Below are 27960 nucleotides of genomic sequence, written 5' to 3' on the forward strand. Positions count from 1 at the left end.
GCCCCCAACAGCCCGTTAAGGCTACACGGGGGATCTTTGTCTTTGTGTGTAGGTGCTCGCTAACAGCACTTGCCCCAACAGCCCGTTAAGGCTACACGGGGGATCTTTGTCTTTGTGTGTAGGTGCTCGCTAACAGCACTTGCCCCAAACAGCCTGTTAAGGCTACACGGGGGATCTTTGTCTTTGTGTGTAGGTGCTCGCTAACAGCACTTGCCCCAACAGCCTGTTAAGGCTACACGGGGGATCTTTGTCTTTGTGTGTAGGTGCTCGCTAACAGCACTTGCCCCAACAGCCCGTTAAGGCTACACGGGGGATCTTTGTCTTTGTGTGTAGGTGCTCGCTAACAGCACTTGCCCCAACAATCTGTTAAGGCTATACGGGGGATCTTTGTGTGTAGGTGCTCGCTAACAGCACTTGCCCCAACAGCCCGTTAAGGCTACACGGGGGATCTTTGTCTTTGTGCGGTGAGTGCAGCAGGTGGCGGAGTTGGCGAGGTCCTTTCCCCCGAGGGCCGCGACCCCAACAGCGACGCGTGGCTCCCCGGACGGCCTCAGGAGGGGGCGGCAGCGTGGGTGAGCGGGGGTGGGGGGGGGCAGGGGCAGGAGGTGGGGGGGGGGGGGCAGGGGGGTGGGTTCTGACCCGTGTCCCGAAGCCCCCCTTTTTGCACGAAGCCCCCCACCTTTTGCAAGGAATCGCGTGTGCGGTAACCACATATGTTCGCCGCGAGTACGCGGACGTGAATACTTGCACAAGGTTCCTGTCTCGGTGTCTTGGCATCTTTTAACACCTCCTGTTTTATTGCCAGAAAGGACGTCGAGCCTACTCCTTTATTTTGATACTGGCAAGGGAGGTCCCGCGATCAGCCGCCGTCGGGTGACGACTTTTATTTGATTCTATCTGTGATGACGGACGTTTTATTGTTGCGCCCGAAACGCCGTGATTTAATTTAATTTTTCTGTTTCTCCGCACGTTGGTGACTTTCACCGAAAGAACCAAAGAGCACTACGGATCGCTGCAGTCACGAAAGCTTCAAATCTATATATCGGTCGTATCCGGTGTTCGAGGGTTCCATTCGGCTTCGCCGGTGAATGCTTTGGGTTGCTTTCGCGTGCGCGGCGCGAGACGACGCGCCGGGCGGGGGACCGGGTCTGGCGGCCGGCACCCTCGGCCGCAGCTGCAAATCGGGGAAGCCACCGCCGCCGTCGCTCGAGCGCGGGAGCGACGGCGTTGACGCCGTCGCTCCGTTCCAGGGCCGCCGACGCTTCGAGCTCCGCCGACGCGGCCGCCCCCCGCGGCCGCTCCCCCGGCTCCGACCGATCGCGATCCCGGCGCGCCGACCGATCGGGGAGCTCGGTGGAGGAGGACGCGACCGCGGCGGCGGCGGCCGACGAGGACGAGGAGGAGGAGGGGCGGAGCAGCGCGAGCGTGGCCGAGGATCTCCCCGGCGGCAGGAGGCCGGAGAAGTCGCCGACGGCTTCTTCCAGAGGTGGGCGACCGCGACGGAGCGACCGCCGCGTAACGTTAAGACCCTGCGGCAGGGTGGCGGCAGGGCTGGTGCTTGGCCGCCCACGCCTCCCGGCAAGACGGGGCCTGGGTTCGATCCCTGACGTTTGGAATCGACATCGCGCGCTTGGAGCATTTGGCCGCTCGTGCGTTTCCACGCGATGATGGTGAAAAGCCACTTCTGTGAGCTATGCTTCGTGGTGGCCTCTGAAAAAGAGTCATCATAGCTCAGTGGCACTTGACCTGGTAAAAATAAAAAAATACAAAATTTAGTTTATTGGCAAAATTGCCCACCGCCCCCCCCCCCCCCCCCCGAAAGTTAATGAAGAGCACCGGTTTAGGATCCTTTGCCGAACATTTGAACGTTTGGAAGCGGAGCGACGGGACAAAATAATCTTGTGGATAATGTCGGCCGCGAAAGGCCCAGGCGTTGAACGGGGAGCGCTCCTTGCGAGCGCCTCTCCGGCGCGCCCTGACGCCCCGTGTCGCGATTTCCCGCGCAGCGCGCTCGGAGAGCAGCGCCGCCTCCGGCCTGCCCAGCGAGTCGTGGACTGACGACGAGGTGGAGGAGGAGGAGGTGGCCGAGGAGGAGGCCCAGCAAGGGCGGCACGGCCCGAGGGGCACGGCCCGCGGGGCGGGAAGCGAGCACGGCGGCACCGCCACGTCCGACGAGGGCACGGAGGCCGTGGGGTCGGAGCCCTCCAAGGTGGATGGCGCCTGTCTCTCTGTCTGTGTCTGTCTCTCTGTGTCTCTGTGTATGTGTCTGTTTGTCTCTGTGTCTGTCTCTCTGTGTCTCTGTGTATGTGTCTGTTTGTCTCTGTGTCTCTCTCTGTGTCTGTCTCTCTCTCTCTCTGTGTCTGTGTGTTCTGTCTGTGTCTGTCTCTCGGTCTGTGTCTGTCTGTGTGTTCTGTCTGTGTCTGTGTGTTCTGTCTGTCTCTCGGTCTGTGTCTGTCTTTGTCTGTGCCTGTCTGTGTCTGTCTCTCTGTGTCTGTCTTTGTCTGTGTGTTCTGTCTGTGTATGTCTCTCTGTCTCTCTGTGTCTGTCTTTGTCTGTGTCTGTCTGTGTCTGTCTCTCTGTCTCTCTGTGTCTCTGTGTATGTGTCTGTTTGTCTCTGTGTCTCTCTCTCTCTGTGTGTCTGTCTCTCTCTCTCTCTGTGTCTGTCTGTGTGTTCTGTCTGTCTCTCTGTCTGTGTCTGTCTGTGTGTTCTGTCTGTGTGTTCTGTCTGTCTCTCTGTCTGTGTCTGTCTGTGTGTTCTGTCTGTGTGTTCTGTCTGTCTCTCTGTCTGTGTCTGTGTCTGTCTGTGTCTCTGTGTATGTGTCTGTTTGTCTCAGAACACACAGACAGACAGAGAGAGAGAGACACAGTCTGTCTGTCTCTCTCTGTGTCTGTCTGTGTCTGTCTGTCTCTCTCTGTGTCTGTCTGTCTGTCTGTGTCTGTCTCTCTGTGTCTCTGTGTATGTGTCTGTTTGACTCTGTGTCTCTCTGTGTCTGTCTCTCTCTCTGTGTCTGCCTGTGTGTTCTGTCTGTCTCTTTGTCTGTGTCTGTCTGTGTGTTCTGTCTGTCTTTGTCTGTGTCTGTCTGTGTCTGTCTCTCTGTGTCTCTGTGTATGTGTCTGTTTGTCTCTGTGTCTCTCTCTGTCTGTGTCTGTCTGTGTCTGTCTGTGTGTTCTGTCTGTGTGTGTGTCTGTCTGTGTCTGTCTCTCTCTCTGTCTCTCTGTCTGTGTGTGCTGTCTGTCTCTCTGTGTCTGTCTCTCTGTCTGTCTGTCTGTATGTCTGTCTGTCTGTGTCTGTCTCTTTGTGTGTCTATGTCTATGTATCTGTCTGTCTCTCCGTGTTTTTGTCTCTCTGTGTCTGTCTCTCTGTGTCTCTGTCTGTGTGTCTCTCTGTATCTGTCTTTGTCTCTCTTTGCGTCTGTCTGTGTGTCTTTCTCTGTATGTGTGTCTGTCTGTGTGTCTCACTGCTGTCTCCCTTGTCTCTCGCTCTCTCTCTCTCTCTGCCTACGTCTCACTTGCATCCCTCCCCGTATCCGTCCGTCTCTGTACCTGTCAAGCAGCGTCTCTCTGTGTCTCCATAAGTCTCCGTTCCTTCACTTCCTTGTATCTCTCTCTGGCTGTCTCCCTTGACTGTATTATTCTGTCCCTTTCTCTCGGTTCTCGCTGTGCCTGCTCCGTGTCTCGTCCCCCCGTCTGTCTGCTGATGAGACTACTCGCTGTCGACAGGGGATCCGTTACCTCCCTTGCGCTGAATCAATGCTGCTGCAATGATGCACTTGTAAAGGAGTTCCAGCCGGCGTGGTCCTGAAACTCTTTAACTCCCACGAAGTCACAGAACTTAGGGCAGGGGTGGGGATCGTCCGGCCCGCTGGCCGTACGAGGCACCGCGAAATAATTTGGGTCTCTGGCCCTGCCAAGGCAACTGCAGGCGGGACTCGAAATTCAATAAATCTAGTTAGAGCAAACCTGGAAAAGTAGTTGCGAGTAGCAACATCGTCAATACCGGTTCGATCCCGACCCTTGACGCCTGCTGCTGTATATTTGGAGTTTGCGGTGTCTCTCTCTCAGTCATCACGGTAGCTAGGAGATGTTAACTACCTCGCCTGGTAAATGGGAGATACGTTGGTTCGATCCCGACCCTTGACGTCTGCTGGAAATTTGGAGTTTGAGTGTGTCTCTCTCTCTCATGATCATCACGGTAGGCCTAGGAGATGTTAACTACCTCGCCTCGTATACGGGAGGTCGTGGGTTCGATCCCGACCCTTGACGCCCGCATAGCGACTCTCCCCCGGGTGGTGCGCGAGTTTGACCGTGCCACCTATGGCTGTCGTTACAGCTGGCCTCGTTCCACTCGAACGCGCGTCCGGCTGTGCCGGGCGGCGGAGGGTTCCACAACACGCAGATTTTGGGCCGGGTCACTAATTAGTTGGTGGCCTAACCACCGAACACCCGGCCAAGACTTGACGGCATTGGCTCGGACAACCCCACGACGTGTCGTTGAGCGGGCCCCTGTCGTTGCTTGTCGTCGTTTGTTGACGCTTGGTTGTGGTTTTGTTGTTGACATTTGATTCGTTGTCGTCGTCGCAGAGGGGCGCCGACTGGTCCGGCGGCGGAGGATTGTCGCTCGCTGCCCTGGGGCAGCTGCTGGCGGAGGAGGAGGAGGAGGAACGCGCCCAGCACCAGCTGGCACTGCTGCGGCTGCGCGACCACGCGCTGAGGCAGAACGCTCGTGCCGAGCTCGCCTGGATCCAGCACCAGCGGGAGTGCGCAGTTCACTCGCTCGCTCGCTCTCGCACGCTCGCTCTCTCACGCTCGATCACTCTCTCTCTCTCGCACGCTCACCCACACTCACTGTCACTCACACTCTCTCGCTCACTCGCACTCGCTCACAATCTCACTCGCATGCTCTCACTCACACTCGCTCCCACTCACAATCTCGCTCGCTCGCTCTCACACGCTCGCTCACACTCGCTCTCATTCGCTCGTTCACACTCACTCACAATCTCGCTCTCTCTCGCTCACTCACACTCGCTCTCACTCACAATCTCGCTCGCTCGCTCGCTCTCACTCGCTCTCACTCGCTCACACTCGCTCTCACTCGCTCTCACTCACACTCTCGCTCACACTCTCACTCGCTCGTTCACACTCACTCACAATCTCGCTCTCTCTCGCTCACTCACACTCTCACTCGCTCGCTCACACTCGCTCACAATCTCACTCGCTTGCCCACTCACTCACTCACCCACTCACTCACTCACCCACTCACTCATTCACTCACCCACTCACTCACTCGCTCGCTCTCACACGGTCACTCACACTCACAATCTCACTCGCTCGCTCACGCTCGCTCACAATCTCACTCACACTCTCACTCGCTCACTCGCTCTCACTCACAACCTCGCTCTCACTCACAACCTCGCTCGCTCTCACACGCTCACTCGCTCGGCACCGCGGTAATCGTCGTCATTCGCAGGCGGCTGACGCAAGCGCCCGGCGCCGGCGGTGGCGCCTCGGACGGGGCCGGCCCGGGCCCCGTCCCCGGCGAGGGCCGCACGGAGGAGGAGAGGACGGCGGCGGCGATGGCGGCGCTGCGCAAGCGCGAGCGGAGCGTGCGGGCGCGCGCGCAGGCCGAGCACGCGGAGGTGCGTCGCCTGCGCGAGGCGGCACGCTCGGCGGGGCGCGAGCGGCAGCTGTTGCTGCGCCAGCGGGAGGAGATGGAGCGCCTGCGGCTGCACACGGAGCGGCTCCACGGGAAGCTGCGCGGGGCGCGCGGCGCTCAGCGCCAGGTGCTGCCCTCATCCGCTCCGCCCGCGCGACCGCCGCTAAACCCACCGCTCCGCCGTCACCTCTAATCCCCACCGCTCCGTCACTGTGACCTATAACCCCACCGCGCCACCACTGTGACCTATAACCCCACCGCTCCACCTCTGTGACCTATAACCCCACCGCTCCGCCACTGTGACCTATAACCCCACCGCGCCACCACTGTGACCTATAACCCCACCGCTCCACCTCTGTGACCTATAACCCCACCGCTCCACCACTGTGACCTATAACCCCACCGCTCCGCCACTGTCACCTCTAACCCCACCGCTCCGCCCGCGCGACCGCCGCTAACCCCACCGCTCCGCCGTGACCTATAACCCCACCGCTCCACCGTCACCTCTAACCCCACCGCTCCACCACTGTGACCTATAGCCCCACCGCTCCACTGTCACCTCTAACCCCACCGCTCCACCGTGACCTATAACCCCACCGCTCCGCCGTGACCTATAACCCCACCGCTCCACCGTCACCTCTAACCCCACCGCTCCACCACTGTGACCTATAACCCCACCGCTCCACCGTCACCTCTAACCCCACTGCTCCACCACTGTGACCTCTAACCCCACCGCTCCACCACTGTGACCTATAACCCCACCACTCTGCCATGACCTCTAACCCCACTGCTCTACCGTCACCTCTAACCCCACCACTCCACCACTCTGACCTATAACCCCACCGCTCCACCGTGACCTCTAACCCCACCGCTCCACCACAGTGACCTATAACCCCACCACCCCACCACTCTACTACCGCGACTGCTAACCCCACTGCCCCACCACCGACCCCACCTGCGAGTGCGGAGCGCGGCGAACCCACCCCTGACCGCCGCGCGTGACGATCGTCTGAACCGGTCGGTGGCCTCCCCTAGGTCGACTCGGCCTCAAACGAGTACCCGTTACGGCGGCGTAAACATCGCCAGGAGGGGAGACAGGACCGGCTGGTCGGGTGGCCGGGTGGTGGTGGTACCGGCCACCCAACCCCGCTATTGCGTCCCGCGCCAGCCTTCATTGAGAGCACCGCCGCTCACTAACAGCACTTCAACAAACAAAAAAACTATTTTTGTGTTGCCAGGTGAGGTCCACTGAGCTGCGTGGCTCATTTTCAGAAGCGACCGATCAGGAACGACAGCTCAACGAAGTGGCTTGCCGTCGCGTGGACGTTTCTAGCAGCCAAATGCTCTCAAAGCGTGACGTTGATTATCAATAATAATAATAATTGACACGTATTCGTGAGGCGCCTTCCACCAGTGTCTCAAGTCACGGTGTGGAGGGAATAAACCGGAGGACCCGGAGAAAAATCCAAATATACAGGCATCGTCAGTGTCGGGATCGAACCCACGACTTCTTGTATACCAGGCGAGGTATTTCGCGGGGTATACAACAGCAGTAGCAGCTGTGCCCCCGCTAAGTGGCGCTGGCATCACCACGGCACTTGTGCCAGGCTCGGTGCACTTTGAGATCGTCACGTGAAGTGCCGAAGGCTCGCTGCTGGAAGGGGGTCACGGGACAGACCCCTGGTGTCATCGGTCGACTGACTGAGACGACTGACCGATGCACCACCTCGGCTCCCCCTGCTGTGCCATCTTGCTGTGTTTTAGCTCCCCAGCGCTCCGCGCGTTGTTGTGAGCCTCCGCCCTCCGCGGTTGTTGGAAGGCCGACTGCCTCCAACCGCCCAGCAGCGTCCTTCCCGAGCCTCCTGCACAGAGGCCGACCTTGACACCGCCGCTGGTGCCGGTCATTGGCTAGTGCCACTCGGCTCCACGTCCTCCCGTACCGCACCGTTCCACCTCTTCGTCACGTGAAGTGCCGAAGGCTCGCTGCCCTCGCCCGCGCGCCAGGCGAGGTAGTTAACATCTCCTAAGCGCCACGCTGTGGTGGCGGTGGCGGCGGTGGCGGTGGATCTTTGTGTTGCGCGCGGCGCTCAGGACGCGCTGTGGCCCAGCGAGGGCGACTCCCCGCTGCCTTCCCCCGTGGTGTCCGGCGGAGAGGGCCCCGCTCTGCGCGAGCTGCGCCAGCGCCTGCACGGACGGTTCCTCACCCAGCGCGAGCGCTCGCTGCACCGCGGGCCGGGCGCCGACGCCGCCGCCGCCGGCGTCGTCGGCGGGGTGGCGGCCGGCGACGGCGGCGCCGGCGCCGGGGGTCGGCAGCCCGGCCAGGGAGGGGGGGGAGGTCGCGACGGAGCCTCGCCCGGTGAGCATCGTCGCCGGGTCTCGTCGCGAACGCTCGGTCGCCGCGAATTCATTCGCTCGCCGTCGCTGCTCATTCGCTTGCTCGTTCACTCACCCATTCACTCACCCACTCGCTCATTTCGCTCACTCATTCACTCGTTCGCCCACTCGTTCGCCCACTCGTTCGCTCACTCGTTCGCTCACTCGTTCACTCACCCATTCACTTGCCGACTCACTCATTTCACTCACTCACCCACTCGTTCACTCACCCATTCACTCACCCATTCACTTACAGACTCACTCATTTCACTCACTCATTCACTCACTCGCCCACTCGTTCGCTAACTCATTCACTCACCCATTCACTTACCCACTCACTCATTTCACTCGCTCATTCACTCAATCACCCACTCGTTCACTCACTCGTTCACTCACCCATTCAATTACCGACTCACTCATTTCACTCACTCATTCACTCACTCACCCACTCACCCACATGTTCACTCACTCGTTCACTCGTTCACCCACTCACCCATTCACTCATCGATTCACTCACCCGCTCATTCACTCATCCACTCATTCACCCACCCACTCACCCACCCATGCACTCACGCCCGCACTCACCAGACTGCTCCACTCTGGAAATTTCCCTCCCATCCTCTGTTCCCCAAATCTCGCTCGATCCCAGACACGTGTTGCACTCCTAACCCATCACAGCCCGAGCGCTGCTTTGACGGCCTAACCTGGTCAAATGAGTTAGCTGGTAGTTTGTTGCCGGCCGCTTGCGCCTCCTCCGTCGACAAAATTTCGTGCCGCATCGCAGATCCGGGGCGCGCGTCCCGGCCGCTGAGCGAGAGCTCCGTGCCGGAGGACGTCGCGAGCTCGGCAACCACGGCGGAGGATGAGGATGAGGAGGAGTCGGGGTCGCTAACGGAGGACCCGCTCTCCGAGTCGCCCAGCAGCCCCGGGCGGACGCGGCGGGTTAACCGCGCGGAGCCCTCTGCGGAGTCGTGGCGCCGGTCCGACTCGCTCTCCGGTGAGTGGGCGTGTCGTCGCGGTGTAGGGGTAGTGGTAGGGGAAGTGGTAGTGGTAGGGGTAGTGGTAGGGGTAGGGGTAGTGGTAGTGGTAGGGGTAGTGGTAGTGGTAGGGGAAGTGGTAGTGGTAGGGGTAGTGGTAGGGGTAGTGGTAGTGGTAGGGGTAGTGGTAGGGGTAGTGGTAGGGGTAGTAGTAGGGGTAGTGATAGTGGTACGGGTAAGGGTAGGGGTAAGGGTAGGCCTGGTAGTAGCTGGGGGGCGGGGTTAAGGAGTAGCAGCAGTAGCAGGGATGATGGGCTAGGGTAGCAGGGATATGTGAAGGGAGGAACGTGAGCCGGTTGCAGTGAAGGTGACGGACGCGTGACGGGGGTGTCCTGGCTCCGCCGCCTTTACCACGCTCGGGGGTAACGATCGGGAGCCGGGGTATTTACGGGGGAGAAGTGCGGTTTGACTTATAACAGCCGTGCCATGCCACGGTGGCTAGGAGATGTTAACTACCTCGCCGGGTATGCAGGAGGTTGTGGGTTAGATCCCGACCCTGACGCCTGCTGCTGCTGTATATTTGGAGTTTGCGTGTCTCTCTCCCTCTCTCCCCGTGGTCTCGTGGATTTTTCTCTCGGGGTCCTCCGCTTTTTTTTCCCCCGCCGCATTTAGAATCAACTCCGCGCGTTCAGAGTATTTGTCTGCTATACATTTCCACGTGACGATGAGAAGCCGCTTTCGTTGGGCTGTCATTGGCGGCCCAGCTTCGCGTCCGCAGAAGCGCTCCGTAGCGGCTCGGCGGGCACTCGCCCGGTGGAAGAGAGAAAAGAAAAGAGAAAATAGTCTCGGTCGGGCGTCGGTTTTCCGTCGCTCCCGTGCCGCGTGCCGACGCAGAGCCGCCGGCGGACCACAGCGACGTGGAGGGCCGCATCGGCGCCCTGCGCGAGGAGCTGCGCCAGCGCCGCCTCGTGGCCGAGCGCCTGCGCTCCGAGCTGCGCCGACGCCGCCGGGACCGCCTGCACGCGCAGGAGCACAGCCTGCGCACGCAGCTCGAGGTGAGGCGCTCCCGCGCGGGAAGCAACGGTGGCGGTGGCGGTGGCGGTGGCGGCGGCTGTTACGAACCTTTTTTACTTTTTTTACTTTTTTACTTTTACTTTACCAGGGTATTAATGGTAATAATTTACGCTTACGAAAGCGGGTTGCACCCAGAGGTCGCAAGGCGCTGCACGAGTAAGTAAATGACTCGCGCAGTTGTAAAAGCTGGCTCGTGATTTAACCACGGATACAAATACCCACAACTCCCCCCCCCCCTCCTCCCCCCCCTACACACACACACACTGCTAAAACACATCACGAAATTAACACGGAGGAAAAGGCCTGAAAGAGCAATAGCAAACCGGTGGACTCGACAGATCGAATGTTGGATGGGGAGTGAATTCAACAATTGGGGGGGGGGGGGGCGCACGGGAAAAGGCCCCCCAGTTTCACCCATTGAACAGAGGTGCGACCTCGGCACACACAACAATAGTTAGCCCCACACTCGGACGACCGAAGAAATCGCATTGGGTGGTGGCGGAGGTCACGGTAGGGCCCCCACGACTGAGCTTTCTGGCTCTTTTTCAGAAGCATCGTGGCCGCATTTGATGTGCCCGACGGAGTCGGCTCGTCATCGTTGTGGAAATGTATCGCGGCAAAATCTGGATAATCTAAACGCGTGACGTCGATTCTAAATTCTAAATGTGGTGGGAAAAAACCGGAGGCCCCAGAGGATAAAAAATCCACGAGACCACGGGGAGAGAGAGACGCCGCAAACCCCAAATAACCACGACCTCCTGCATAACATCACACCAATTTATAGCAGCCAAATGCTCATAAACCTTCTTTCGCACCGTACGTAGCCAACTGTGCTCATCAGAGGTGCGAGGGGAAGGACAACAAACTAAACACACAAAGCAGTTCTCAGGAAATGAGTTTGTCAATCTGGACGATGATGATTTACAAGTTCATGGCTCTCAGTGGCTTCCTAATATCGGAAGGGAAGAGCGTTCCAGACGGCCGCAGAAGCGCATCTGAAAGCGTCGCGCGATGCGGTGACCGTCTTTGTTCGACGGCCAGCCAAAATCCGCCGCTTGCGATGATGGGCGGAGTTCGCGTGATGATGGTTTACGCTTTCTTGACGAGATCGGGCCGGATGGCCAGCCAAAGCCGCCGCTGCTGCCGCTGCTGCTGCTGCTGCTGCTGTGAGGATGACCGGAGGCTAGACGGTGGACCTTTGTCTTTGTGCGCGCTTCAGGCGTACGACGAGTTCATCCGCCGCACGCAGACGGAGCTGAGCGCCGAGCCGGAGGGGCCGCTCGGGGTGAAGCCCCAGATCAAGACCCCCACGTCATCGCCCTCCGAGCGGACTCGCCGGGACTCGGCGGGTCACAGGTCGGAGTCCGAGGGCTCCGAGCGGACTCGCCGCGACTCCGTGGGTCACAGGTCGGAGTCCGAGGGCTCCGAGCGGACTCGCCGCGACTCCGTGGGTCACAGGTCGGAGTCCGAGGGCTCCGAGCGGACTCGCCGCGACTCGGCGGGTCACAGGTCGGAGTCCGAGGGCTCCGAGCGTCAGGAAGCGCCGCTTCCGGCTCGCGCCCCCGCCATCACTCCCCCGCGCGGAGACGCAGAGGCCCTGCCACCGCCGTCGCTGTCGTCTTCGCCGTCCTTGCGACGACACTCGGAGGAGGTGCCGGAGGAGGTGCCGGAGGAGGTGCCGGAGGAGGTGCCGGAGGAGGTGCCGGAGGAGGTGCCGGAGGAGGTGCCGGAGGAGGTGGCGGAGGAGGCAGAGGACAGCAGCTTCGCTAGGAGAGGCGAGGGGCCGGATGGGGCGGCGCGGCCGCTCACTCCTCGCAGTCCCTCGCCCCGCTCCTACGACGACGACGACTTTGAGGAGGTGGAGGAGTCTCCCCGGCAGAGCGACTCCTCGTCGTCGCGGCGAGAGCACGCCGAGGATGCCGGCAGCATCGTCGAAGAGGTGGAAGGGGAGGTGGAGGACGAGGATGAGGTCGCCTCCCTCTCGGGGAGCGACGGCTCGGCGCGGTGCCCGGCGACCGCGGTCTCTCCGACGCCGTGGGAATCTCCGCGCCCCACCGAGAGCGCCGCGTCCCAGCCGGGGGAGGACGGGGCCGGGGGGCGGCAGAGGACCCCGGCGGGCGGTGAGGAGGAGGCGAAGGAGGAGGAGGACGAGGAGGAGGGAGGCGAGGAGCCACGGGCGGGCGAGCGCGTGGCGGTGAGCGGCGTGTACACCGGCACGCTGCGCTTCCACGGCGCCACGGCGTTCGCGCCGGGCCGCTGGGCCGGGGTGGAGCTGGACGAGGCGGAGGGCACGGGCGACGGCTCGTGCCGCGGCGTGCGCTACTTCCGCTGCCCCGACGGCCACGGCGTCTTCGCCCCGGCCGACCGCGTCCGGCGGCTCCGCGCCGGCGACGTCCGAGACGAACCGCCGCGGGAGGGGGGCGCGCGCGGGGACGGCGAGGGCTCGTCCTCGCCGACTCCGCCGCCGGCGGCAGCCGCCGTCGCCGGGCCGGACGAGCGGCGGCGGGTCGGCGGCGAGGCGGAGTCGGCGGAGTCGGCGGAGTCGGCGGAGGCGGCGGAGGCGGCGGAGGCGGCGGAGGCGGCGGAGGCGGCGGAGGCGGAGGAGGCGGAGGAGGCGGAGGAGGCGGAGGAGGCGGAGGAGGCGGAGGAGGAGGCGGCGCCGTCGAATCGGGAGACTCCCGCCGCCGCCGCCGCCGAGGAGAGGGAGGCCCGCAGGGGCGAGGAAACCGGCGCCTGCGGCAGGGCGGACGGCGCACGGCGGGGGAGGGAGGAGCGCGAGCCGCGGGCCGAGGCCGTCGCCGGAGACATCTGGGGGGAGATGGTGGGGGCCACCGTCGCCGAGTGCTGGCGCCTCAGGGCGGCCCGCGAGCGCCGCCTGCGCCCGCCCGACGCCCGGGACGCTGGCGAGCGCCCGCCGGGCGAGCGCAGGCAGGGGGGAGACGAGGAGGGGGGAGACGAGGTGGGGGGAGACGAGGTGGGGGGCGACGAGGGGGGGTGGACGTCGTCCGACTCGGAGGGCAGCTTGGAGGCGCTGGCGCGGGAGCCGGAGGGGCCGGTGGAGCGGTGCCGCCGGGCGCCGGGACCACGTGCCGGCGGCCACGACGGTGGCACCGTCATCGAGATGGTGGAGCGGCCGGTGAGGAGCGGGGTGGGAGGGAACACTCACCACGGCGCTCACCGAGCCAGACACTCACCACGGTGCTCACCCAGCCAGACACTCACCACGGTGCTCACCCAGCCAGACACTCACCACGGCGCTCACCGAGACAGACACTCACCACGGCGCTCACCGAGCCAGACACTCACCACGGTGCTCACTGAGCCAGACACTCACCACAGTGCTCACTGAGCCAGACACTCACCACGGCGCTCACCGAGCCAGACACTCACCACGGCGCTCACCAGCCAGACACTCACCACGGCGCTCACCGAGCCAGACACTCACCACGGTGCTCACCGAGACAGACACTCACCATGGCGCTCACTGAGCCAGACACTCACCACGGCGCTCACCGAGCCAGACACTCACCACGGTGCTCACTGAGACAGACACTCACCACGGCGCTCACTGAGCCAGACACTCACCACGGTGCTCACCGAGCCAGACACTCACCACGGCGCTCACCGAGCCAGACGCTCACCACGGTGCTCACCGAGCCAGACACTCACCACGGCGCTCACCGAGCCAGACGCTCACCACGGTGCTCACCGAGCCAGACACTCACCACGGCGCTCACCCAGCCAGACACTCACCACGGTGCTCACCGAGCCAGACACTCACCACGGCGCTCACCCAGCCAGACACTCACCACGGTGCTCACCGAGACAGACACTCACCACAGTGCTCACTGAGACAGACACTCACCACGGTGCTCACCGAGCCAGACACTCACCACGGCGCTCACCGAGCCAGACACTCACCACGGCGCTCACCGAGCCAGACACTCACCACGGCGCTCACCGAGCCAGACACTCACCACGGTGCTCACCGAGCCAGACACTCACCACGGTGCTCACCGAGCCAGACGCTCACCACGGTGCTCACCGAGCCAGACACTCACCACGGTGCTCACTGAGCCAGACACTCACCACGGTGCTCACTGAGCCAGACACTCACCACGGTGCTCACTGAGCCAGACACTCACCACGGCGCTCACTGAGACAGACACTCACCACGGTGCTCACCGAGCCAGACACTCACCACGGCGCTCACTGAGATAGACACTCACCACGGCGCTCACCGAGCCAGACACTCACCACGGCGCTCACCGAGCCAGACACTCACCACGGAGCTCACCCAGCCAGACACTCACCACGGTGCTCACCGAGCCAGACACTCACCACGGTGCTCACCGAGCCAGACACTCACCACGGCGCTCACCGAGCCAGACACTCACCACGGTGCTCACCGAGCCAGACACTCACCACGGCGCTCACCGAGCCAGACACTCACCACGGTGCTCACTGAGACAGACACTCACCACGGCGCTCACCGAGCCAGACACTCACCACGGCGCTCACCGAGCCAGACACTCACCACGGTGCTCACTGAGCCAGACACTCACCACGGCGCTCACTGAGACAGACACTCACCACGGCGCTCACCGAGCCAGACGCTCACCACGGCGCTCACCGAGCCAGACACTCACCACGGTGCTCACCGAGCCAGACACTCACCACGGTGCTCACCGAGCCAGACGCTCACCACGGTGCTCACTGAGCCAGACACTCACCACGGTGCTCACTGAGCCAGACACTCACCACGGTGCTCACTGAGCCAGACACTCACCACGGTGCTCACCGAGCCAGACGCTCACCACGGTGCTCACCGAGCCAGACACTCACCACGGTGCTCACTGAGCCAGACACTCACCACGGTGCTCACTGAGCCAGACACTCACCACGGTGCTCACTGAGCCAGATACTCACCACGGCACTCACTGAGACAGACACTCACCACGGTGCTCACCGAGCCAGACACTCACCACGGCGCTCACTGAGACAGACACTCACCACGGCGCTCACCGAGCCAGACACTCACCACGGCGCTCACCGAGCCAGACACTCACCACGGCGCTCACCGAGCCAGACACTCACCACGGAGCTCACCCAGCCAGACACTCACCACGGTGCTCACCGAGCCAGACACTCACCACGGTGCTCACCGAGCCAGACACTCACCACGGCGCTCACCGAGCCAGACACTCACCACGGAGCTCACCCAGCCAGACACTCACCACGGTGCTCACCGAGCCAGACACTCACCACGGTGCTCACCGAGCCAGACACTCACCACGGCGCTCACCGAGCCAGACACTCACCACGGTGCTCACTGAGACAGACACTCACCACGGTGCTCACCGAGCCAGACACTCACCACGGTGCTCACCGAGCCAGACACTCACCACGGCGCTCACCGAGCCAGACACTCACCACGGCGCTCACCGAGCCAGACGCTCACCACGGCGCTCACCGAGCCAGACACTCACCACGGTGCTCACCGAGCCAGACACTCACCACGGCGCTCACCGAGCCAGACACTCACCACGGTGCTCACCGAGCCAGACGCTCACCACGGTGCTCACTGAGCCAGACACTCACCACGGTGCTCACTGAGCCAGACACTCACCACGGCGCTCACTGAGACAGACACTCACCACGGTGCTCACCGAGCCAGACACTCACCACGGCGCTCACTGAGACAGACACTCACCATGGCGCTCACCGAGCCAGACACTCACCACGGTGCTCACCGCGACAGACACTCACCACGGTGCTCACCGAGCCAGACACTCACCACGGCGCTCACCGAGCCAGACACTCACCACGGTGCTCACCGAGCCAGACGCTCACCACGGTGCTCACTGAGCCAGACACTCACCACGGTGCTCACTGAGCCAGACACTCACCACGGCGCTCACTGAGACAGACACTCACCACGGTGCTCACCGAGCCAGACACTCACCACGGCGCTCACTGAGACAGACACTCACCACGGCGCTCACTGAGACAGACACTCACCACGGTGCTCACCCAGCCAGACACTCACCACGGTGCTCACCCAGCCAGACACTCACCACAGCGCTCACTGAGACAGACACTCACCACGGCGCTCACTGAGACAGACACTCACCACGGTGCTCACCGAGCCAGACACTCACCACGGTGCTCACCGCGACAGACACTCACCACGGTGCTCACCGAGCCAGACACTCACCACGGCGCTCACCGAGCCAGACACTCACCACGGCGCTCACCGAGCCAGACACTCACCACGGAGCTCACCGAGCCAGACACTCACCACGGCGCTCACCGAGCCAGACACTCACCACGGTGCTCACCGAGCCAGACACTCACCACGGCGCTCACCGAGCCAGACACTCACCACGGAGCTCACCCAGCCAGACACTCACCACGGTGCTCACCGAGCCAGACACTCACCACGGTGCTCACCGAGCCAGACACTCACCACGGCGCTCACCGAGCCAGACACTCACCACGGTGCTCACCGCGACAGACACTCACCACGGTGCTCACCGAGCCAGACACTCACCACGGCGCTCACCGAGCCAGACACTCACCACGGTGCTCACCGAGCCAGACACTCACCACGGCGCTCACCGAGCCAGACACTCACCACGGAGCTCACCCAGCCAGACACTCACCACGGTGCTCACCGAGCCAGACACTCACCACGGTGCTCACCGAGCCAGACACTCACCACGGCGCTCACCGAGCCAGACACTCACCACGGTGCTCACTGAGACAGACACTCACCACGGTGCTCACCGAGCCAGACACTCACCACGGTGCTCACCGAGCCAGACACTCACCACGGCGCTCACTGAGACAGACACTCACCACGGTGCTCACCGAGCCAGACACTCACCACGGCGCTCACTGAGACAGACACTCACCACGGCGCTCACTGAGACAGACACTCACCACGGTGCTCACCGCGACAGACACTCACCACGGTGCTCACCGAGCCAGACACTCACCACGGCGCTCACCGAGCCAGACACTCACCACGGTGCTCACCGAGCCAGACGCTCACCACGGTGCTCACTGAGCCAGACACTCACCACGGTGCTCACTGAGCCAGACACTCACCACGGCGCTCACTGAGACAGACACTCACCACGGTGCTCACCGAGCCAGACACTCACCACGGCGCTCACTGAGACAGACACTCACCATGGCGCTCACCCAGCCAGACACTCACCACGGCGCTCACCGAGCCAGACACTCACCACGGTGCTCACCGAGCCAGACACTCACCACCGCGCTCACCGAGCCAGACACTCACCACGGTGCTCACCCAGCCAGACACTCACCACGGCGCTCACCGAGCCAGACACTCACCACGGCGCTCACCGAGCCAGACACTCACCACGGCGCTCACCGAGCCAGACACTCACCACGGTGCTCACCGAGCCAGACGCTCACCACGGTGCTCACCGAGCCAGACGCTCACCACAGTGCTCACTGAGCCAGACACTCACCACGGCGCTCACTGAGCCAGACACTCACCACGGTGCTCACTGAGCCAGACACTCACCACGGTGCTCACTGAGCCAGACACTCACCACGGTGCTCACTGAGCCAGACACTCACCACGGCGCTCACTGAGACACACTCACCACGGCGCTCACTGAGACACACTCACCATGGTGCTCACCGAGCCAGACACTCACCACGGTGCTCACCGAGCCAGACACTCACCACGGTGCTCACCGAGCCAGACACTCACCACGGTGCTCACCGAGCCAGACACTCACCACGGTGCTCACCGAGCCAGACGCTCACCACGGCGCTCACCCAGCCAGACGCTCACCACGGCGCTCACCGAGCCAGACGCTCACCACGGCGCTCGCGCGGCGCCGATAGTCGCACCGGCTGTCCCGCCCGTGGTGAACACCGCGAGTGCGTGTTGGTGCTCGCTAACCACACTTTCCCCAGCCACCTGCTCAGGGCCTCGCACGGCGGGGGGATCTTTGCGTGCGCGCGTTTCACGTCCCCGCGGTTTGCTGCGTGCGCCCCGGCGTGGCCAGGCCAGCCCCGTGTTCGGCGCGAGCCGCGCCGACGAGCCGGCGAGCGGACGGGCCCCGCGCGAGGCGTCCCCTTCCCGGCACCAGCCCGGCAGAGACGCCGGCGCCTGGCTCGCCGGGACCGGCCGCGACCGCCACGACGACGAGACGGGCGACGGCGAAGACGAGGGCGGGCGCGGGGAGGACGAGTCTCCCGCCGGCAAGCACCGGCAGCACCGGCGGCAACAGCGGCAGCTGCGGCAGGAGGGCGAGCAGCAGCAGCAGCAGCAGCAGCGCAGCGTTGTGCCTCACAATCTTACCGACGTGCAGAAGTTGGTGCACGCCGCGGTGCAGGCACTGTGGACGCCGGGCGGCGCCACCGGCACCGGCACCGGCACGGCGAGTACCGGCGCCGCCGGGACCGTCACCACGGGCACCGGCGCCGGGGAGGAGTGCGGCGGACTGAAGAGTGAATCTGACATCGAGGTGGCAAGCAAGGCAGCGTACACGCGGGTAACACACACACCACACACACACACGCGCGCGCGAGTATGGGTAACACACACACGCACACACATGTTCTAACACCACACAACAACAGCCCACATTCGCGGTGACGTCGCTCGCAGTGCTTGTGCCAGGCTAGGTACGCCTTGAGGCCGTTCTGTTGAAGTGCGGAAGGCTCGCTGTTGGCAGGAGGTCACGGGACAGACCCAGGTTCCATGGGTTGACTGAGATGACTGGCAGTTGCACCATTTTAGCCACCCGGCGCTCCGCTCGTTGTTGTGAGCGTCGCTCCTCCGCCCTCCGTTGTTGCTGGAGGGCGACTGCCTCCAACTGCCCAGTAGCGTCCTTCACGAGCCTCCTACACAGAGGACGATCTTGACACCGCTGGTACCGGTCATCGGCAAGTCCACTCAGCTCCGCATCCTCCTCTACCACATCAGCTCCATCTCTTCTCCAGCCCGCGCAGCGCCCATTTAGCCCCCTCAATGCGGGCTACATGCCCCAAGCCAACGCAGCCTCGCCTGCCAGAGGTTCTCCACCGATGGAGCAATATGCCAGCGAGCTTTCACACACGTGGGCTTTTCGCGACCATTATCATCCACAACACAGGTGTTTTTGGGTTGGATCGCGACCAAACCCAATAACACCTGTGTCGTGGAGCTTTCACGCAGCGTTACACATCCCGTTAGAAGACGACGCTGCTTGATTAATTACAAAGTGAAACCGCTGCTGTCAATCGGGAGATCAGATTTGCGACTGCCTATAGATGGTAACCGCTGTGGTGCTGAAAGTTTCCATCTCCGCATCAACCCGCGACCACCACTCATCCTTGATTGGGGGTGGAGGAGCGGAGCTCCGTGCGAGCGGGGGTGGAGGAGCGGAGCTCCGTGCGAGCTGGGGTGGAGGAGCGGAGCTCCGTGCGAGCTGGGGTGGAGGAGCGGAGCTCCGTGCGAGCGGGGGTGGAGGAGCGGAGCTCCGTGCGAGCGGGGGTGGAGGAGCGGAGCTCCGTGCGAGCGGGGGTGGAGGAGCGGAGCTCCGTGCGAGCGAGGGTGGAGGAGCGGAGCTCCGTGCGAGTGTGGGTAAGGGAGCGGAGCTCCGTGCGAGCTGGAGTGGAGGAGCGGAGCTCCGTGCGAGCTGGGGTGGAGGAGCGGAGCTCCGTGCGAGCGGGGGTGGAGGAGCGGAGCTCCGTGCGAGCGGGGGTGGAGGAGCGGAGCTCCGTGCGAGCGGGGGTGGAGCTGAGCGAGTGTCTGCACCCTGCTCAGGCCGTGGAGGACCTCGTGAGCGAGGTCTACAACGAGCTCATGGGAGGGGACTCGAACTCGGCCCTCGAGCCGTGGGCCCGGGGGAGCGCGGTGAGACGCACCAGGAAGTCCCACAGCCTCAACGACGTTACGGTGATCACTCACTCGCTCACACAGACTCGCTCGCTCGCACAGACTCACTCACTCGCTCACACAGACTCACTCACTCACACAGACTCACTCACACAGACTCGCTCACACAGACTCATTCACTCACACAGACTCACTGACACAGATTCACTCACTCACTCGCTCGCACAAACTCACTCACTCACACAGACTCACTCACTCATCCAGACTCACTCACACAGACTCGCTCACACAGACTCACTCACTCACACAGACTCACTCACACAGACTCACTCACTCGCTCGCACAGACTCACTCACACAGACTCGCTCACACAGACTCACTCACTCACTCACACAGACTCACTCACTCGCTCACACAGACTCACTCACTCACACTCACTCACTCGCTCACACAGACTCACTCGCTCACACAGACTCTTTCGCTCACACAGACTCACTCACTCGCTCCCACAGACTCACTCACACAGACTCACTCACTCGCTCACACAGACTCGCTCACTCACACAGACTCACTCGCTCACACAGACTCACTCACTCACACAGACTCACTCACTCACACAGACTCACTCGCTCACACAGACTCACTCACTCGCTCACACAGACTCACTCACTCACTCACACTCACTCACTCGCTCACACAGACTCATTCGCTCACACAGACTCACTCGCTCACACAGACTCACTCGCTCACACAGACTCACTCGCTCACACAGACTCACTCGCTCACACAGACTCACTCACTCGCTCACACAGACTCACTCGCTCACACAGACTCACTTGCTCACACAGACTCACTCACTCACACAGACTCACTCACTCGCACAGACTCACTCACTCGCACAGACTCACTCGCACACACAGACTCGCACACACAGACTCACTCACTCGCTCACACAGACTCACTCACACAGACTCACTCACACAGACTCACTCACTCACACAGACTCACTCACACACACAGACTCACTCACACAGACTCACTCACTCACTCACACAGACTCACTCGCTCACACAGACTCACTCACTCGCACAGACTCACTCACTCGCACAGACTCACTCACTCGCACAGACTCACTCACTGACACAGACTCACTCACTTGCACAGAGTCACTCACACAGACTCACTCACTCGCTCCCACAGACTCACTCACTCGCACAGACTCACTCACTGACACAGACTCACTCCCTCGCACAGACTCACTCGCTCACACAGACTCACTCACTCGCTCCCACAGACTCACTCACTCGCACAGACTCACTCGCACAGACTCACTCACACACACAGACTCACTCACACATACAGACTCACTCACACATACAGACTCACTCACTCGCACAGACTCACTCACTCACACAGACTCACTCACTCGCACAGACTCACTCACACACACAGACTCACTCACACATACAGACTCGCTCACACACACAGACTCACTCACACAGACTCGCTCACTCACACAGACTCACTCGCACACACAGACTCACTCACTCACACAGACTCACTCACACAGACTCGCTCACTCACACAGACTCACTCACTCACACAGACTCACTCGCTCACACAGACTCACACACAGACTTACTCACACACAGACTCACTCACACACACACAGACTCACTCACTTACAGGGACTCACTCACTCGCACAAACTCACTCACTCACTCACACATACTCACTCACTCACTGGCACAGACTCACTCACTCACTCGCACAGACTCACTCACTCACTCGCACAGACTCACTTGCACACACAGACTCACTCACTCGCACAGACTCACTCACTCGCTCACACAGACTCACTCACTCACACAGACTCACTCACCCTCACAGACTCACTCACTCGTTCACACAGACTCACTCACTCACACAAACTGACTCACTCGCACAGACTCACTCACTCAGACAGACTCACTCACTCACTCGCACAGACTCACTCACTCAAACAGACTCACTCACTCACACAGACTCACTCACTCGCACAGACTCACTCACTCACTCACACACACACAGACTCACTCACTCGCACAGACTCACTCACTCGCACAGACTCACTCACTCACTCGCACAGACTCACTCACTCACACAGACTCACTCACTCGCACACACTCACTCACTCGCACAGACTCACTCGCACACACAGACTCACTCGCACACACAGACTCACTCGCACGCACAGACTCACTCACTCGCACAGACTCACTCGCTCGCACAGACTCACTCGCTCACACAGACTCACTCGCTCGCACAGACTCACTCACTCGCACAGACTCACTCGCACAGACTCACTCGCACATATTGACTCACTCGCACAGACTCACTCGCTCGCACAGACTCACTCGCTCACACAGACTCACTCGCAAAGACTCACTCACACATATTGACTCACTCGCACAGACTCGCTCACACAGACTCACTCACTCGCTCACACAGACTCACTCACTCGCTCACACAGACTCACTCGCTCACACAGACTCACTCACACACAAACAAAGACTCACTCACTCACTCGCTCACACAGACTCACTCACTCACACAGACTCACTCACACAGACTCACTCACACAGACTCACTCACTCGCTCACACAGACTCACTCACACAGACTCACTCACGCACACAGACTCACTCACACACACAGACTCACTCACTCGCACAGACTCACTCACTCGCACAGACTCACTCACTCGCACAGACTCACTCACTGACACAGACTCACTCACTCGCACAGAGTCACTCACACAGACTCACTCACTCGCTCACACAGACTCACTCACTCTCTCACACAGACTCACTCACTCGCTCCCACAGACTCACTCACTCGCACAGACTCACTCACTGACACAGACTCACTCACTCGCACAGACTCACTCGCTCACACAGACTCACTCACTTGCTCCCACAGACTCACTCACTTGCACAGACTCACTCACACAGACTCACTCACTCGCACTGACTCACTCACACACACAAACTCACTCACACACACAGACTCACTCACACACACAGACTCACTCACACACACAGACTCACTCACTCACACAGACTCACTCACACAGACTCACTCACTCGCACAGACTCACTCACACAGACTCACTCACTCACTCATACAGACTCACTCACACAGACTCACTCACTCGCACAGACTCACTCACACAGACTCACTCACTCACACAGACTCACTCACTTGCACAGACTCACTCACTCGCACAGACTCACTCACACAGACTCACTCACTCACACAGACTCACTCACACAGACTCACTCACTCACTCATACAGACTCACTCACACAGACTCGCACAGACTCACTCACTCGCACAGACTCACTCACTGTGTGTGGGTGTGTGCGGAACCTGGCGACCCGAGTTCGACTCAACACCCGTACCGATTATCTGAACTGGTCCTTAGCCTCTTCTAGGTCGACTCAGCCTCAAATGAGTACCTGGCGCGATGTGTAGTAAACATCGCCACTGGGGAGACAAAGGCGGCCGGGCGTGGTGCTGACCACCCACCTCCTCGTGTGCCGTGCCAGCTTTCATAGGTGCTCGCTAACAGCACTTGCCCCAACAGTCCGTCAAGGCTACACGGGGGATCTTTGTCTTTGTGTGTAGGTGCTCGCTAACAGCACTTGCCCCAACAGTCCGTCAAGGCTACACGGGGGATCTTTGTCTTTGTGTGTAGGTGCTCGCTCACAGCACTTGCCCCAACAGTCCGTCAAGGCTACACGGGGGATCTTTGTCTTTGTGTGTAGGTGCTCGCTCACAGCACTTGCCCCAGCAGTCCGTCAAGGCTACACGGGGGATCTTTGTCTTTGTGTGTAGGTGCTCGCTCACAGCACTTGCCCCAGCAGTCCGTCAAGGCTACACGGGGGATCTTTGTCTTTGCTTGTAGGTGCTCACTAACAGCACTTGCCCCAGCAGTCCGTCAAGGCTACACGGGGGATCTTTGTCTTTGTGTGTAGGTACTCGCTAACAGCACTTGCCCCAACAGTCCGTCAAGGCTACACGGGGGATCTTTGTGTATAGGTGCTCGCTAACAGCACTTGCCCCAACAGTCTGCTAAGGCTACACGGGAGATCTTTGTCTTTGTGTGTAGGTGCTCGCTAACAGCACTTGCCCAAGCAGTCCGTCAAGGCTACACGGGGGATCTTTGTCTTTGCTTGTAGGTGCTCGCTAACAGCACTTACCCCAGCAGTCCGTCAAGGCTACACTGGGGATCTTTGTCTTTGTGTGTAGGTGCTCGCTAACAGCACTTGCCCCAACAGTCCGTCAAGGCTACACGGGGGATCTTTGTCTTTGCGTGTAGGTGCTCGCTCACAGCACTTGCCCCAGCAGTCCGTCAAGGCTACACGGGGGATCTTTGTCTTTGTGTGTAGGTGCTCGCTCACAGCACTTGCCCCAGCAGTCCGTCAAGGCTACACGGGGGATCTTTGTCTTTGCTTGTAGGTGCTCGCTAACAGCACTTGCCCCAGCAGTCCGTCAAGGCTACACGGGGGATCTTTGTCTTTGCTTGTAGGTGCTCGCTAACAGCACTTGCCCCAGCAGTCCGTCAAGGCTACACGGGGGATCTTTGTCTTTGCTTGTAGGTGCTCGCTAACAGCACTTGCCCCAGCAGTCCGTCAAGGCTACACGGGGGATCTTTGTCTTTGTGTGCACAGGAGCTGGTGCAGCAGGAGGTGGTGCGGTTGTTGGGGCTGGACCCCAGGGGGGGGGAGGGTCGGGGGTGCACCGACGCCCCCCTCCGCGTGCCCCGGCTCCGGCGGCGCCATCGCGACCGCGTCGACCTCATCCTGGTGAGGCGGGCGCCGTGTGTGTGTGTGCGTGTGTGTGTGCGTGTGTGTACGCGAGTGTGTGTGTGTGTGCGTGTGTGTGTGTGTGCGTTCGCGAGTGTGTGCGTGTGTGCGCACGCGAGTGTGTGTGTGCGTGTGTGTGTGCGTGTGCGTACGCGAGTGTGTGTACGCGAGGGTGTGCGTGTGCGAGTGTGCGTGTGTGTACGCGAGTGCGTGTGTGTGTACGCGAGTGCGTACGCGTGTGCAAGTGTGTGTGTGTGCGTACGTGTGTGTGTGTGTGCGTGTGTGCGTACGCGAGTGCGTGTGTGTGTGTGCGTACGCGAGTGCGTGTGCATGTGAGCGTACGTGTGTGTGTGTGTGTGTGCGAGTGTGCGCGCGCGTACGCGAGTGTGCGCGCGAGTGTGCGTGTGCATACGCGAGTATACGTGGCCTAAGTGCTGGCCACCCACCCATTGGTGCTCACTAACAGCACTTGAGAGACACCGCAAACTCCAAATATACAGAAGCAGGCGTCAGGGTCGGGATCGAACCCACGACCTCCTGCGCACCAGGCGAGGTAGTCAACATCTCACCACTAACAATGAGCATAACCCTGCTTCACCGCCGCGTGATGTCCACTCCTCGCTCTCGTAGAGAGAGAGAGAGAGAGGACGACTCAGAGATTTAGAGAGAGACTCCGAGAGAGAGAGAGAGGACGACTCAGAGATTTAGAGAGAGACTCCGAGAGAGAGAGAGGACGACTCAGAGATTTAGAGAGAGACTCCGAGAGAGAGAGAGGACGACTCAGAGATTTAGAGAGAGACTCCGAGAGAGAGAGAGGACGACTCAGAGATTTAGAGAGAGACTCCGAGAGAGAGAGAGAGGACGACTCAGAGATTTAGAGAGAGACTCCGAGAGAGAGAGAGGACGACTCAGAGATTTAGAGAGAGACTCCGAGAGAGAGAGAGGACGACTCAGAGATTTAGAGAGAGACTCCGAGAGAGAGAGAGGACGACTCAGAGATTTAGAGAGAGACTCCGAGAGAGAGAGAGAGGACGACTCAGAGATTTAGAGAGAGACTCCGAGAGAGAGAGAGGACGACTCAGAGATTTAGAGAGAGACTCCGAGAGAGAGAGAGGCCGACTCTGAGAGAGAGAGAAAGAGGGCGACTCAGAGGCGCCAGGAGGAGGCGCCACAGATGACGAGCAGCAGGCCGGCAGCAGGCCGGCAGCAGGGCCGGCAGCAGGGCCGGCAGCAGGCAAGGCCCACGTGAGACCGCGGCGAGGCCCACGTGAGACCGAGGCGATGACGTCGCGGGTGTGGGCCGTCGCGGTGCAGACGGCCGAGCTGCAGCAGGAGGAGCGCGGCTGGGTGGACTACCGCGCCGAGGAGCGGCGCGTCAAGCTGCAGCTGGCGGACGTGGTGCTCGACGCGCTGCTCGCCGACACCGCGGCGGTCCTCGGCAAGCTCGCGGCACGCCGGCGCCCGCACGCCGCGGCCGACGGAGCCTCGGCGCCGTGAGCGGTACCGCGGTCGTGGACAACCCCACCCCACCCCGCTCCCACTCCCACCGCCTCCCCCGTCGACAAAGGTCCCCCCCCGGTATGTAGCCTTGACAGACTGTTGGGGCAAGTGCTGTTGGTAGCGAGCAGCACCTGTGAAGGGCGGAACGGGTCGGCACGCGCTGGGGGTGGCTGGGCAGCACCACGCCCGGCCGCCTTTGTCTCCCCGGCGGCGATGTTTACTACGCGCAGCGCCGGGTACACATTGGAGGCCGAGTTGACCTAGGGGGTGAGCCCTGGACTGGTGAGCCCATCCTTTCGGTCCACTTAGCCCTAAAATAATGACTATACCACGCTGCAGTTTGTAAACACCATGGATAGGGAGATCGATATGGTTTAGATATTTGTTAGACGCGTCATTCGCCAATTGCAATTCTCTATAGCTTACAGAGGGATCTGCACAGCTGTCAACCCCTTATCAATGCCTTGTCACAAGTCAGACCTTATTGGTCACCCCGTGTGCCTTCTAAATCTCAGCGTTCATCCCACAAAAGTCCCATCACAAGGGAGAAACACTCATAAGTAGACAAAAATGTTTTTTGCCCGTATTGTAACGGCTGTACGCCGTGTGGACCTGTACAAGAAGACGGGTAAACCGGATTGGTTGACAGGTATGGATCTGTGCACGCACGCGTGTGTATGTGTGTGTGTGTGTACATATGATGGTGTATATTAAGTGGGGAGTGGTAGTGTAATGGTTAGCGCTACAAACCCGGCGACCCGAGTTCGATTCCCGCTTACGGCCAACACCGGTGACAATTATCTGAACCGGTCCTGGGCCTCCCCTAGGCCGACCCAGCCTTAGATGAGTACCTGGCGCGGTATGTAGTAGACATCGCCACTAGGGAGACAAAGGCGGCCGTGCGTGGTGCTGGAAACCTACCCCCCCCCCCCCCCCGTGTGCCGTTCCGGCCTTCGTAGGTGCTCGCTAACAGCACTTGCCCCTACAAGTCTGCTAAGGCTCTAAGGGGGGATGTTTGTTTTTGTGCATTAAGAAGCTTTTCGTACGCATTCTCGAAATTTTACACAATGTCTTTAATTAAAAAAAAATTACCCCCGAGAATTTGTGTCGTTGTTGGTGAGGTCTCTCCGTTTCGTGCGCGAATATCCCGCCGCCCGGTTCGCGGGAAACGACATTCGGAGAGGGCCGAGAGGAGGCCCCTGGTGGTAGCCCGGGGGACTTTTGGTCCACGTGGCAGCCTCAAACGTGGCATGCCAACCATCGTAGCAAAAATTTGCAAAGTGCCGGCGGTCTAAAACAAAAGGTGACATTTCTACAATGGGGGGCCGTCCATAAATGACGTCACGCGATTTTGGACTGTTTTTTACCCCTTCCCCCTCGTCACACGGTGTCACGAAAAGTAAGACCCCCCCCCCTCCCTCAAATATGGCGTCACAAAGCTCAGCCCCCTCCCCCCCCCAAAAAAAAAATGCTTATTTAATGTGGCGCTGCACTTTGATGTCGTAGGAGAAAACATTTATGAAAAAGTCTATTTAATTACGTAGAACGTGTTGTCTGCATTTATTTAAAGTTGCGCATTTCGATGTGACGTCACGTTTCTCACCCCCCCCCCCCTCGTCACACATCGTCACAAATGTCTGACCCCCCCCCCAGGTGCGTGACG

The 27960-nt window shown here is 60.8% G+C and overlaps 1 protein-coding gene across 1 annotated transcript in view; it reads left to right on the forward strand.

Annotated features, from left to right (window-relative positions):
- Positions 1–27398, forward strand: part of LOC116955353 (uncharacterized) — a 60625-nt gene extending 33227 nt beyond the window's left edge. The window contains exons 21-33 of the mRNA XM_076052943.1: positions 475–572; positions 1251–1486; positions 2007–2209; positions 4582–4757; positions 5468–5780; positions 7745–8009; positions 8811–9023; positions 9898–10058; positions 11297–13213; positions 18132–18620; positions 19877–20008; positions 24663–24797; positions 26112–27398. Of these exons, the coding sequence (XP_075909058.1) occupies positions 475–572; positions 1251–1486; positions 2007–2209; positions 4582–4757; positions 5468–5780; positions 7745–8009; positions 8811–9023; positions 9898–10058; positions 11297–13213; positions 18132–18620; positions 19877–20008; positions 24663–24797; positions 26112–26294 (4521 nt within the window). The 3' untranslated portion in view covers positions 26295–27398. The remainder of the gene's footprint in view (positions 1–474; positions 573–1250; positions 1487–2006; positions 2210–4581; positions 4758–5467; positions 5781–7744; positions 8010–8810; positions 9024–9897; positions 10059–11296; positions 13214–18131; positions 18621–19876; positions 20009–24662; positions 24798–26111) is intronic.
- Positions 27399–27960: the final 562 nt, after the last annotated feature.

The sequence above is a fragment of the Petromyzon marinus genome, chromosome 59 (assembly GCF_048934315.1).
Source record: "Petromyzon marinus isolate PM22_M1 ecotype Great Lakes invasive population chromosome 59, UKy_Petmar_22M1.pri1.0, whole genome shotgun sequence".
Lineage (NCBI taxonomy): Eukaryota > Metazoa > Chordata > Hyperoartia > Petromyzontiformes > Petromyzontidae > Petromyzon > Petromyzon marinus.